The following is a 14,818-nucleotide window of genomic DNA, read 5'->3' as shown; positions in this document are numbered from 1 at the left end:
TGGTCCGGGTCCTAGAGCGAGGGACTACCCGTGCTTGGACTGCTTAAACACCAGCGCAGTCAGACTGCAAGCTTGAGAGGCGAGGGCCGTGCTGATTTCACCCGCTGTCCCACAAATGTTCACTCTTTCTCCATGCCACCGAGGCTGCGAACCGATCCGACTGCTGTGTGTTTTTACCCTGCTGGTGTGATGAATTAGGACCAAGGCTTGGGCCTACTCCAACTGCTCTGGGAGTGGATTTGGGACTCAGTCCAGTTCAGAATGCTGTTGGCTTGTTTCTATTATTTGCTTTTTTCCTCTATCTCTGTGCAGTGGTCTTTTTTTTTTAATTGGATTATTCAGGTTTCTTGCTTTGTGGCTGCCTGTAAGCAGACAAATCTCAAGGTGTATAATTTATACATTCTTTGATAATAAATGCACTTTGAATCTTTTGAATCTTGAACCGCCTTTGGTTGGGGGATCTATCAGTGGCACTGAAATAGGTGAAGGGTGAAGGTGTTGCATTAAGGAATTAGAAGATAAATAAAAGAGGCAAGACCTCAAAAGCAGTCATCTCAGATGTTATTGAGTACAGGTATTGGAAAATTGACCATATGAATGTTTGGCTGAAAAGATGGTGCAGAAGGGAGGAATATGAAACCTAGTTCTGGGCAAAACAGGGCCTGTAGAAGCCAGATAGTCTGCAACCAGACAGGACTGGGCCTGTTGTCATTGTGGGGGTTGCTATTAACATTGTTGGAAAAGATTTTGAATTACAATGGCAGGGAATGAAACCTAAATAGGAGTCAAAAACAGAAACTGATATAACAAAAAGGACAACTGGCCAAAGCAAAAAACAGGCAAATCACAGGTGAGAAATGAATTGGGCCATAGTACAAAAAATGTAAACTTATTTACCTTTTAATGGTCATGTTGTGCATGTAATAAGTAAAAATTTAACATAATGAGTAGTTTAAAAATTATTCATAGTTTGTAACTCGGAGTTCCAGAACATATCAACAGTAAGGAAATGTCGAGGGGGCTTGACTCAAAAGCAGAGCAGTGGAGATGATTCAGTAGTAAGCGATAACTTTAATAATAGACTGTGAAAATAACAAGCAAGGAGAGGCCACAAAATAAGAGTGAACAGGCACAGAAAACAAGGCTAGAACAACTGGTTGAGGCCGGCTGGTTCAGTAGGTGAACGAAGGGCTGTGGACGAGAGCTGGATTTAAATAGGCTGCAGGTGATACGTTGGAAACGAGTGGCAGGTGACTCCTGTTAGCTGGGTGGAGACTGAGAGGTGCCTGCCTACACAGGTCTGACAGGACCATCCCTCCGACAGCCAGTACCTGATGGCCCAGGATTATCTGGAGGGAACTCCTCAATAAGCAATGGATCCAAGATAAAACTGGACACCTCACACTTCTCCCCTCCTCAGTCAGCCAGGCACTGGAAATCCCATCCACAGTGATGTGAACTCATCAACCGGTGATGCCTCGCCGAAACGTCAGGACTTGCTGACTGGCTCGTCCTGACTGACCGTTGGCCTGCGGACAATAGCCAGAGGACAAGCTCACTCAGATGTGGAAGGGGAAACAGAAGGCTCACCAGAAGCGGGAGACACATTGTGGGCCCAATGCCCGGAGGGAAACTGTGGAGTTGAGCTGCACTTTGGGGAACCGTGAGCGCCATCTCAGCTGCTGACAGAAGTTTGGTGAGGGCAGTGAAGTGGGCTATCTCGAAGCACCAGTCTGTCACTGTCATGACCACCTGGCCCCACTGGCAGGTGGGAGACCCATGATGAAGTCCATAGCAATGTAGGAGCACGCACATCCGGGGACCGGGTAGGGGCCACAGGAGCCCAGAGGGCTGCTAGTTGGAGGAATTGGATTGGGCATGTTGAGGACAGGCAGTGATGGACAGACATACGTACAATGTGTGATAATGGTGGGCTACCAGGTCCAGCATCACAGAAAATCCTGATTCTTTTGTGCGTCTGGACAGCTGGAGAGGGGTGAGGTGTGGGTCCACTGGAGTACGCCAGAGCCCATACAGTTGTCAGTTGTGTCGGCTGAAGCAGGCTTGTGCTGTAGGGCCTGAGGGATCTGGTTCTCAAGATCCCAGACAATGGGGGTGAGGATGGAATGATGGGCTTAAGGTCAATATTCGTTTCAGCCAGGTAGAACTGTCAGGCTGTAGCGTTCTGGAGCTGGTTCAGTAGGAGATGGTGAAGTTGATTTCCTGGAAGAAAAGCTGACATAAGTTGAGTTGGTGGGCCTGTTGTATGGATATGAGGTTCTGATAGTCAGTCCTGATCAGGAAGGGCTCAGCATTTCCCATTAGCCAATGGTTCTGGGGACAGAACTGGGGTTCTGGCTAGTGATGTGGAAGGTTGCTCCATAAAATGCTTCTCAACACAGAGGGCCAGAGTGATGGGATGTTTAAGGTTGGTGGGCATCTCCCATGTACACAGCTCGACTTTCAAGTGCTCCGAAAGGCCGTGATGATAATGGGCCAGCAGTACTTCCACGTTCCAGCTGCTCTCTGCCACGAGGGTCCTGAATTCTACGGTGTAATCCAGCACTGAGTGTCAGCCTTTTCGCAGGTGAAGTATCCAATCTGCTGTCTCCCTTCCACCTCTTGAATGGGCAAAAACCCAGTACTTCTCAGCAGTGAAACCCTCATATTTATTGCAAATGGTGGTTTCATTGTCCCAGTTCATGGCGAACTAGGTCAGAGTTTGCCCAGTCAAGAGAGAGATGACGAAGGCAATCTTGGCTTGGTCTGCAGAATACAGAGGTGGCTGCATCTCGAAGTGTAAGATGCACTGGGACAGGAAGTTGCCGCATCGGATTGGGTTCCTGCACCAGAATCCGGGGCTCAGAGGGAGCAGGCCGACGGGCGTGGGGTTTCTGTACTGGGATGGAGAGTTGGAAGAGAGTGGTGAGCAGATGGTCAATGGTTTCCTGCCGTTGTCGATCATGTACTCGTGTCACGGACAACTTCCTTTAGGTGAGAAAATTCTGCTGGTCAATCACCATCCCATCAAGAAATGTAGAGGAGGCTAGTAAATTTCCAGAAGTAATAAATGCCAGCTCACTAGGTTAATTTATTGTGAATTAGTAGCTACTTTAGCTATGAATATACAGTAACATCATATCCATTTTTATTTCTCCTGTCGCTATAAAGTGTATATTGAACGCTGCTCGCTCACCTGATTACAGCTGAACTAAAAGTACATCGAGAATTATTGGCCTGAGCATGAAATTCTGAACTCATCACTGGTGGCTAAGAAGAAGACTCATGAGAAACAGATTTTGTTTTCAAATATCTTTCTTCTTTTTATCTGCTTATACTGAGTCCCTGCCTCAGCACTGCACCAGGCTTATCATCCTACAGATCTGACCGGACTCTTTGTTTAGAAAAGAATGGGCAGTTTTTGGGTAGTACTTGAACGAAAAAGTAGATCAGAGAGTCTCTGCTGTAATTCTGCTCCTAAAATGGCTATTGCAAGTTCTAGTAGATCGTCGAGTCATAAGGGTTTAAGAGTCATCCAGCACAGAAGCAAAATCTCTGGGCCAGTCAACTCTGCATTGACCTACAAGTACTCATTTACACTAAATCTATTTTTTTCTCTTCACATTCCTATATCCTGAGAGATTCTATGGCACACCTACACACTAGGGGTAAGTTACATCAGTTAACAAATCTACTGGCCTATATACCTTCAGTGTGTGGAAGGAAAGGAAATCCCCTTGAGGAAACCCTCATGGGTTACAGGGGGAATGTGTTGAATGCTCACACAAACAATGCCCAAGGTCAGGATTGAACCTGGGGCTCTGGGACTGGGTCAGCAGCTCCACCTGCTGTACCACTATGCTGTCCGTCTGTCCCATAATCCCAATAGATCACGTGGAAGAACATGCCATTGTGTCTATATGGCGAGTAAAAAAGAAAAGTTTTAACTATAATGCAACAGTAGCTTTCCATGGAAGTGTTAGTTATACTCAAAATACAGGCTCACTACAAGAGCTAGGCAAAAAACTGAAGGTGAAATACCAAATTGCTGGAAATCTGAAATAAGAACCAGGAAATGCTGGAAATGGGCAGCAGGCTGGATAGCATCCATGGAAGAAGAATCAAGCTACTGATATTTCAGCGTTCGGATGAATATTTTCATTGTGTGTTTTATAGCAACTTCGTACAGTACGTTTTCTGATCAAGATGTGCAAATGGCACCACCATAGTGGGCCGGATCCCTCATGAGTACAGCTTCTATCCCACTAGTACCTGACTGTCAAACAGACCTCACTCTCAGCAAAGATGAAGTCCTGACTCCCAGTCTACTCTCTCATGTCTCATGCACTTTATTGGTTTAACTGAACTGCACTTTCTCTGTAGCTGTTACACAATATTCTGCATTGTTTTTTCCTATTGCCTCAATATACTTATGTGTGGCATGATTATGCTTGGATGGCATGCAAACAAGTTTTTCACTCTATCTTGGTACACATCATAAACCAATACCACAATCAAATCAGACCTCCACGTCCCCTACTAAATATTGTTAATCTATCGATGTGATCCGGCTTCAGAACAGTGCCGTTAAAAATGCAATTCCTATATTCCAGGGAGAAGCCTGCACAAGAAGCACTAGCAGCTTCATTGATAGAAACGTAGGCTGTTTTTAAAAATAAGTTTTGAACATTATGCGAACTCAGGTCTCACCCGAAAGATGATCAGACGTCAGAAAAGCACCAACAGCATGTAAATATGGTAAAATAGGCCATCAAATCATTTCTTTCTGTCTGGAGCCACAAAAATAACACAGATGGATTTAGTGCACAGGAAGATTGGTCACTTTATCACTCAACAGCCGAAGGAAATGAAGTCTATAGATGGCTTTGTACTTTCCTTGAGGCTCGACATAAGCAGCAGGCAGTTTTCCTCAAGGAAGCTGCTTTGCAACTCTTACAGAAATGTTATTAATAGGAAACCATTCCCTCCTGTATATTATGCATCGCCAGGTATAATCCTTCTTCTCTTCGGAAGCCTGTGTCAGAAATCTTGAGTCATTCTGGTTTTGATCTGACAGACTGAGGTTGAATTTTTATTTCTGGGTCTGTCTGCTTGACAATTCAAGCTGGTGTCAGGAAGGATAAATGCCAAAGCCCGTGGGGAGTGGGGAACTGCTTTTGTTGGCATGTGGGGAAGGTGCGCTAGGTTTCCCGGAACGTGAGCTTCTCATTCCCTCCACCGCGATTAGGGAGAGCCTCTGAAATGTTTAGAGTCATGGATTCAAACTAAAGGCCAGCAGCTTGTTCTGTAGCACCCAGGAGATGCTGGAGGAACTTGGTAGGCCAGGGAGCATCTATGGAGCAGGATAAAGAGTCAATGTTTTAGGCCAAGGGCCTTCATTGGGACTGGAAAGGTAGGAAGACACCAGAATGAGAAGGTGGGGGTGGGGAAGAAGTTCAAGCTGCTAGGTGATAGTTGAAGTCAGGTGGGGGAGGGAGGATGAAATGAGAAGCATGGATGTGATTGGTGGAAAAGTTAAAGGGTTAAGATGAAGGAATCTGATAGGATGGTAGGGTGAACCATGGGAGCAGGGGAAGGGTAGTGATTGGCAGATGAAGAGTAGAGTAGTAGAGTAGGAGGTAAGAGGACAGCCAGAATGGGGAATGGAAAAGGAGAGAAGGGGGAGGGGGAGAAATTAGCAGAAGTCGGAGAAATTGATGTCATGCCATCAGGCTGGAAGATGAAATGCTGCTTCTCCAACCTGAGAGTGGCCTCATTGTGGCAGTAGAGGAGACAATGGACCAACATGCCAAAACTGGAATGGGGAGTAGAATTAACATGGTTAGTCACCGGGAAATTGTTCCTGCAGCAGGTGAAGCGAAGGTGTTGGACAAAGCAGTCCCATTGAAGATGGAAGAAGTGGAGGAGATTGATGTCCTGGATCTGGAGGCTCATGGGGTGGTAGCTAAGGACAGGAGGAGCTCTGTCCCTCTTACGGCGGTTGGAAGAGGTGATGAATGTGAATATTCGGGGAATGTAGGAGATACGTGTCAGGGCTGCATCAATGGTAGAGGAAGACAAACCTCATTCTTTGAAGAAGAATATTATTTGAGGAAGCTTGTACTTCTTACTTCGTCTGATGTTCCAGGGCAGTGATGAGGCACTGTCAGATAGGACATCTTCAAATAAAATGCTAGCCTAAGACTCATAACCTGTAGAGGTGGATGCAATATACCATGGGTCTATTCAGAACAGAAGGGGTTCTTCACATATACTGAGCATTTATCGCTCATTCCAAAACACTGACCTGTTTTAATTGCTGATTATTTCTTCAGTGTGTTTTTTCTTTGCCAGATTGCTGCATTTACAGCAATACAATATTTCAGAGATGCTTTTTTGATTGGAAAGCAGTTTGTGACAATGTGAAAGGCAACAATTATATTTCTTTCTTTTTATTAAAAGTTCATTCACTGCAGATGAGCGGGTCATCTCTTCACAGTCAGGTTAATAATTTCCATCCTATGACTTGCTCAAAAAAAAATGGAAACTGTGTTTGCAGGCTGCTCCAGGAAAGCAAGCATCATGCATTTCTGAGCAAAGCATTTTGCGTCACGGGTAGATGAAGAGAATTTCTGTCGTGTTGGTGCACTGGCTGTGCAAGTCACTGTCAGTAACGGCCACAAGCTGACAACTGCCACTGCGCCAGACTGTGGCTTTTCATTCATTCTGAAGCTGAGGTCTCCATCTGCAATGACCTGCTCTTTATCAGAATGCCTTCCTGAACTTAGCAATCTTTGAATAACCACCGGTAAGTAACAGACTACTCTTTGCAAAGTCCATTTCGCCTTTGAGACTTTACCAGAAGTTGGAGAAATCGATGTTCATGCTGTCAGGTTGGAGGCTACCTAAATGGAATATGAGGTGTTGTTCCTCCAACCTGAGAGCCACCTCATCATGGCAGTAGAAGAGGTTATGATTAGAAATCACTTTGAGACTTTATTAGCATTGACTTTTCTGTGAGGGAAGTTTAACGTCATAATTTGAAGGTGGGAGTTAACTAGAAGAAGTGAATTTACTGATTCAAGCACCAGTTAAGTAAGGGGAAGACGAGATTGGCTAACACCAAATGTTAAGGAAAGCAACAACAGTAATATTTGTTTTAGCTGGCCCGTTCCTTATAGGAAAACATACAATGTGGTAAGCTTTGAGTGCAAAAAATAGGGTTTGCACACTCTGCCACTGTGAAACAAAAAGGATCAGCTGCCTTTCTTGAAATCATACTACAAAATGTGTTGGAGGACACATAAAAGCAGATCATTTGGTCATGGTGGTTGACAGATCTGGTAACACACAGGAGTTCTTAATTTAAGTGAGTTGATATCTCAGAAGAACTGAAAATCTTCTCTAACACAGTTGTAATTAGGCACACACATCCCACTTCTCTAACACTGATATAACATGGAGATTAATGGAGGACACTCTCCACCTCCCTTGCATGCTCTGTGTGTTCAGACACAGTCCCCTACAGAAGATGGTTTCCCCTAACCTCTTAAGAAATCAGGAGGAGGAATTTTAACCTACTCCGTCCCACTTGTTAGGAATGCACTGGGGAGTGCCAGAAAAGCAGCAGCATAGTTGGGGATGGTTGCCGGGGAGCCGCCACCTGGAAACACTGTTGGTAGTTTGTGTTATGGAGAGTGAGGAGGTAAGGCAATGTAGGAATAGATATGAAACAAGCTCTATCCGTGTAGGACTCCTTTATATTGCTGCTTTGGGGGCAGTCGTACCGTGAAAGGCTGTTTATTGCAAGAGAGCCCGATGATGGGTGATCCTGGAACAAAAATGGCCGATTTCCTGGTTGCCAGGGGAACGATAGCAACTTTTAGATTCATGACCTCAGCAACACCTCGGCACAGTCGCTAGTGACACTGCCGCACGGCTCCGGCGACCAGCAGTCAATCGCGGCCTAGAGTGCAGGGACAAGAGAGTGTGCACTTCCCCCCTCTCTGGCTTAAAGTTTTTTCCCATATCCCAGACATGTGCTGGTTGGCAGAGTCATTGATTCTAATATAGCTGTGAGAGAGAACAGTTTAAAGCAGGGGTCCCCAACCCCTTTTTTGCACTGCAAACCGGTTTCATATTGACAATATTCTTGCGGACTGGCCGTCCGGTGGTGGGGGTAAGGACAAGAGTAGAGCCAAATACGTTGTTTACACAGAGACTACAATGACCATAAAGCCTTGCGCGGGCACCAGTGCGCATGCGTGTTTTGCGCATGCGTGTAGTATTGACTTTTTTCTACAAATCGTTTTTGGCGATTCTGTTGGGGGGGGGGGGTGTTAATCACGACCGGAATACAGGTGGTAAGTAGCTAATACACTCAATTTCGTTTCTAAAAGGGATTATCTAACGAATTTAATATTAAACACACAGCGCATATTTTCCTCGCATGAATATAGTGATAGGTCAATTATCAGGGGCGGACAGGGGGGATTGAAGAAAGTGTTGTACGAACTTTCAGTAGAAGTGGTAGAGGCAGGTTAGATATCATTTAAAGAAAAATTGGATAGGTATATGGACAGGAAAGGAATGGAGGGTTATGGGCTGAGTGCAGGTCGGTGGGACTAGGTGAGAGTAGCGTTCGGCATGGACTAGAAGGGCCGTGATCGCCTGTTTCCGTGCTGTGATTGTTATATGGTTATATAAGTAAGTCAATAGAATCATAACATTTTAAGTAACATTTGGATATTAAACACACAGCACATATTTTCCCTGTATGAACATATAAAATCATTACAACACATCAATATCGCTGAATCAGTGGGAGCCCTGGACTGAATACTTGTTTCCCTGCATCGAGGGGTAATTGGAGACAGCGATACTCGAAGGGGGTTCCTTACGTCCAGTCCATTACGCAATTTGGTTTTTGTTGCATTCATTGCAGAGATATGTTGGAAATGGAAGCAACGTTTTCAGTGCTTTCGTGGCTATCTCAGGATATTTAGCCTTGACTTTGAGATCCAGAATGCCGGCAGAGATGTTATGTCAAACATACTTTTCAGCCCGCCGTCATTTGCAAACTCGAGGATTTGATTTTCTTCCCGCGCGGGTAATGACCTCGCATGCGTAATGGCTCAACAGTGGGCGTGACAAGGAATGAGGAAAGGTGCAGCTGACTCCTATCGCCAAATCATACCGTTTCCTCGCGGCCCGGTAGCGCATACTTTATGGCCCAGTACCAGTCCGCGGCCCGGTGGTTGGGGACCGCTGGTTTAAAGGGAAGTAAGTGGGGAGATGGGACAACAGGGAATCTGGACTCGTTGGGCCAAACATCCTCCTTCCATGTCATATGAAGATGTGAAAATGGACAAAATAAGGGAGTTGCCTGGATCTATTTCAGTAATGACACAATTTGATGTGGAAATGGTCATATCCCACTCGGAAAATAAAGCAGCTTTCAGTCTCATGGCTGAATTTCTAGGGCAGTGCATTCCCACTTGATGAAACATTCCAGGAATGAAATTTAACACTTTAAATATTACTGTACAGGCATTCCCCAAGTGGCAAAAGTTCTAGTTACAATTGTGACTCTATTGATTCTTTCAGTAGAAATCTCAGGTTTCCAATCTACTTTTCATAAGGTGTTTTCCCCAGCTGTCTCAATCTATGACATTTCCGTTACTGAATGTTTTCCAGGGACATATCTCATTTGTAATTTGAGGAATGCCGATACTTTCCAAAACATTCTCAGCATTAAAGTATCCATGCATCAGTACCACCATGCATTGCTGGAGAACACTTATTTCTAATTACTAATATGCCAATATATTACATTCTGGCACAAGCCTCTCGCCATTGAGGACGACTTCAAAAGGCGGCACATCAAGAAGTGGCGTCCACCACTCAGGACCATCTGGGGCGTACCCTCTTCTTATTACTATCATCATGGAGGAGGTACAGAAGCCTCAAAGTACACACCCAGCATTGTAAGAATAGCTTCTTCCCCTCAGCCATCAGAATTCTGAATGGTCCAGAAACACTGTCTTGCTGTTCCTCTTTTTGTACTATCTATCTATCTATCTATCTATCTATCTATCTATCTATCTATCTAGCTAGCTAACTATCAATCCATCTATCTATCTATCAATCAATCAATCTAGCTAGCTAGCTACCTATCGATCTAGCTAGCTATCTATCAATCTACCTATCTATCTAGCTTGCTATCAATCCATCAATCGATCTATCTAGCTATCCATCTATCTCTCTATCTAGTTATCTATCTGTCTAGCTCTCTCTCTATCTATCTATCTATATTACTGCCTTAAAATAAAAAAATTGCATGACTAATGCCAGTGACAATAAACCTGATTCTGATTCAGTGGTTCCAAAGTGCATGAGAAAAGATCCTGTTTTATAGTATTTACGAAGACTTCTGCCCCTGAGGAACATTTAGTATCAAAACCAGCCCTAAGTCACTGTCCTGGTAGACTTAGAATCTAACCACTCTAAAATGTGCTGTAATATACCAGGATTGTCTTTTGGCCAGTGAAACTGACAGGAACTAAGAAATGTGCGATTTAAAAGAAATTGCCTTTCTAACAACTGCACTCAACACCACATGCCATGCACCTTGGACAGCTTCTATTGACAACTTACCCTCGGCCCCTGGTCTCCTTGATCACCCTGAAACACACAAGCACAACTAATTATTATCTTTGCAAAAGCAATGAGAAATTAAGAATTTTGCTTCAAGTAGGATATGTTATGGAAAGAGAAATATACTTATGCAAAATTGTATTCACAAACCTTGTCACCTTTAGGACCAGGTGGACCCTGCAAAAGAACAATTTGTCATCATTATTTCTCCACCCGAAATTGTACTCTTGAAATTTGCAACCAGTTTATTAATTTGCTTTAAAGAAAAGAAATACTTCATCTCCCTTTGAAATAAAAAGCTGCTGAATCACTCCCAGCCCTGCAATTCTCCAGTTAAAGGTGGCCAGACTGTGCATCTGTCTGTGTCAGGAGGATAGCCAGCTCATGGACATGGTCCAAAGACTAAAATTATCGGCATTCCTCTCCTCACAAAGGCACCACACCCAAGTTTAATGTATATGGAGCTCTTACTGGTGTAACTGATGAGTAGTGAAAGGCTAGGCCCAGAATATTGACCAATCTTACCAATGGCTAATGTGAATTAGCCACCTGTGCAATCCCTGTACCTTTTGCCTTTTATTCTGACACCGTTCTAGCTACCTCCTTTTCACAATGTGACAGCATATAAGTTTCATAAATTCTAAGCTGAAAAAAAATGAGATTTTATGGGCAGATGGATTCTATTGCAGATGAAGTGGCTTGTGTGGTCTTGAAAACAAATGTCTAATAAATCTCTGTCAGTAAAAGGGATCATCTTCCTCTTGTTCTGTGCATGTGTTTAATTATGGTGTAATCTTCAGACATGTGGCATGATTGATCTTTTGAAGGTTTGGAATTCCTCCACTGATATAGAGAACTCTAATAATATGAGGAAAATTATTATAACTATGCCAAAATGTGAAATGAAACACTGAAATCTTTTAAAGGTAGAATCAAAATTATTCTCAGTGTGTTATGTGTATAATATGCTCATAAATGCCTTTTAAATTTGATCCTAAAATGTTGCAAAATCTTTAAACCAGACCTTAATATAAAAAATAACATCATGGTACAGACACATGTCATTAATAACAGCAAATTAGCCTGCAGGGGAAAGACAAAGGGACGACTGTGTTTTGCTAACCTCAGCAATCGTGATTATTTTTATTTCGTATACTCTGACATTTACTTTGTGCATACACGCGTTATTTCAGCAGTTTGCTGCACGGGGCATTTTTCACATCAATAACGCATTGATCAAGCAGAGTTAAATACAAACATCCGGGCTGCTGCCAGATTTTACCCATTTGATTTTTTACAGAGTTGGTCCAGTTAGGGCTCTTGAGCTGACAATATTATGGAGTGAGTGAACGCGAAGAAACCCTTCATCAGAAATCTATGCCGGATCCCTCAAAAGGACAGTTTGCAGTAAACTGCGGTGTGATTCAGAAAAGTGGGTTGGATTTTCTCCTTGCTTGAGAGGAGGGTGAAACCTCAGGCCTGGTCGGGTCTTGGGACTGCTCATCTGCTGTTTCAATACCCTGGAACCTTGGGTCTGCCTGCACTGTGTGTGCCCTGCCTTTCTTCCTGTGGAAGTTTTTAATTGGGTATTGGACTATGATATAGATTCTGAAATGGTCCTCTGGCAGATTTAAGTGAAGGTGCAGGTGAACCTGAAACTTTTCTCAGATGGAAGGGTGCAGAACAAGTTACAGAGTCAAAAAACTTATTAAACTTACAGATTTCATTTTCTATTCCTCAAGGGAGAAATATATAGTCAGCAGATTGAAAGTTTAGTTCTATAATTTTTAGTTGACTGAACCATCTGATAAGTACTTTTCTAGCAAAATGCTGCACTAAGTGCCAGCTGCTACAGCATTACCCAACAGCTGGAAGCAAAATGCAAATATCCACTGTCTTGTAGGTAACAATCCTATTCTCCATTTCTTCCGCAGATATTTAAATATTACCCAAATATTCTCAACTCTGAGGTTGCACTGTCATAAAGAATCTGGACAAATTCCAAATTTACTCTAGATCATATTTATCTGAAGCCTTTCCGAAGATGATCCCGCAATATTTTCAAGTGTTGGTTTTCCGTGTGGAAAAGGAAAATGCGATGTCGTTGTCAGCTTCCTGAATCTTGACCTTCCATCGGTGTATCATATCACCAGCTAGTAGATGCATAAGCTTTAAGTTCATGTTTGCTTTGCGAGGCTCTGCACATTAATTGTGACAGGTTTAATAGCTGCATCCCCTGAGTAGGAAATGTGTGGTACAAAGAGCTTGGCCTGCTGCTGGCACGGCACTGTTTCTGTGATCAGACAAGGGAGGACTCATGTGGGACACATTACTTCACAATCAATGCAGGGAATCTGACAACATGCAATCAACTTGAAAAGCTACAAGGGGAGGAATTGCAGCTTCTGGTGATCATAAAATTCCAGGAAAGGGCTAAGTTCTTTTATAATTTCTTTTCAAATGCAAACACGAATTTTCAACTTTTGCCTGAGATATAATACTTTCAACCAGAATTGCCTTACAGGGAATAAAAATACTTTCTATTGATTGTAATTTAAAACAGGCATATTTATAAAAGCAAGCAAAGTGACACTGTGGCATTCAAAGGAAGCCGCGGTGGATGCTTGCTTAAATCGACCTGCAAATCTCTTCAATGATTATATGTTTCACATTCAATTACCTTTACCTGCCTCTAGTAATTCAGGATTTACAGCAGTGGCTTCGATTTCACAGACCAGTTACGAGAATTCAAGCATCCATATACAAGAGAAACTTTTTATCACAATCCCATTCAAAATCTGGAGCTCTGTGCTGGGGGTCGGGATGCGGAAATTACAGCACTGCCTTTCAAGGGTGGAGTCCAATTAAAAAGTGCAGTTCTATATATCAATTTATACCAACTTTACAAAGACTTGTCCACTGGAGTCAGAATCAGGAGCAGAAGAAGGAGAAAAGGACATCAGATGGAGCTCAAATGGAAGGATAATATGCAATGTAAAATTTCTTAGGGGTTTTGACAGAATAGATGAAGGAATGATTTGTTTTTCTTTGCCTAGGTGTCTTAATAAGCGGTCAGCCATTCAGGACAGAGATGTGAAAAAAAAATTCTCACCCAGGTGATGTTGGAGTTCAATTCTCAGTGGGGTAGCAGACCATCAGTAAAAAAGTAGGTATATTCAAGATAGGCATCAATAGATTTTTGGATGTGAAGGGAATCACGTGAAATGGGATGCAACAAAATGGTTTTGAGGTACCAGCTATGTTCCAATGGAACGGCTAATCGGACATGAGAAACAAAAATCACTTCTGTTTGTTTCTTACGTCCTTGCATTTACAATTCTGAAACACATATTAATCAAAAAGAGTGAGATACACTGGGAGAGATACAGGAAGTGAATGGATGCTAGTTTGCAAGTGTTAAATTGAGAAGGTTGTGCCTTTGTGGCTTGTACCGTGTGAGAAGGAAAGAGCACAGGCAGTGAGTTGGAACTTTAAATATGTATTGTGAATCTTACAAAACTCTGTCCAGGAGAGAAAGAGTAACAAGAACAGCCTCCCTCTTATTTCTTGGACACCTCATAAACCAATGAGTCACTTACATCACACTGTAGCACACATAATATAGCCCAGAACATATGGTATCCAAGAGAATGAAGATATTTTGACTTTTTAGTGATAGTTATGTTTCATCATATTTCCATTCACAAGATGGGGGCTTTTGTCTGAAGATAGTGAGAAAAGTGACCACCACAAAGAACTCACCCTTGGCACTGGGACTCTATCCAGCAGGAGCTGTGGTGAATTCAGATCTGACCTCCGTGGCTCTGTAACCAAGCTGGCCATCTGAGTTTCTCAGTGGAAGGAACACTTGGTGTTACACCCACAGCCAACTTCATAACCACAGAGCCCAGAATGTAAACATATATAACTGGTAACAGCGTAAAATACATCTGCCTGTTGTATATTTCACAGTAATCCTTCTCTTCATTGCACAGAATGGTCCCAATGCAGATGGTGAAAGAAGGAGACAAAAGAGAGACTGCAGATGCTGGAAATCCAGAGCAACACACAAGAAATGCTGAAGAAACTCAGCAGGTCAGGCAGCATCTGTGGAGGGAAATGAGCAGTCACCATTTCAGGCTGAGACCCCTCATCAGGATGG

The 14,818-nt window shown here is 43.2% G+C and overlaps 1 protein-coding gene across 1 annotated transcript in view; it reads right to left on the bottom strand.

Annotated features, from left to right (window-relative positions):
- Positions 1-14,499, bottom strand: part of LOC134343716 (collagen alpha-1(XXV) chain-like) — a 168,686-nt gene extending 154,187 nt beyond the window's left edge. Inside the window, exons 1-3 of the mRNA XM_063042467.1 lie at positions 14,419-14,499; positions 10,807-10,833; positions 10,657-10,683 (exon numbers count right to left, since the gene is read on the bottom strand). Coding sequence (XP_062898537.1) covers positions 10,657-10,683; positions 10,807-10,833; positions 14,419-14,499 — 135 coding nt within the window. The remainder of the gene's footprint in view (positions 1-10,656; positions 10,684-10,806; positions 10,834-14,418) is intronic.
- Positions 14,500-14,818: the final 319 nt, after the last annotated feature.

Source organism: Mobula hypostoma, chromosome 3 (assembly GCF_963921235.1).
Source record: "Mobula hypostoma chromosome 3, sMobHyp1.1, whole genome shotgun sequence".
NCBI classification, from domain to species: domain Eukaryota; kingdom Metazoa; phylum Chordata; class Chondrichthyes; order Myliobatiformes; family Myliobatidae; genus Mobula; species Mobula hypostoma.
The sequence above is the reverse complement of the archived record's forward strand: the minus strand, read 5'-3'. Positions and strand labels throughout refer to the sequence as shown.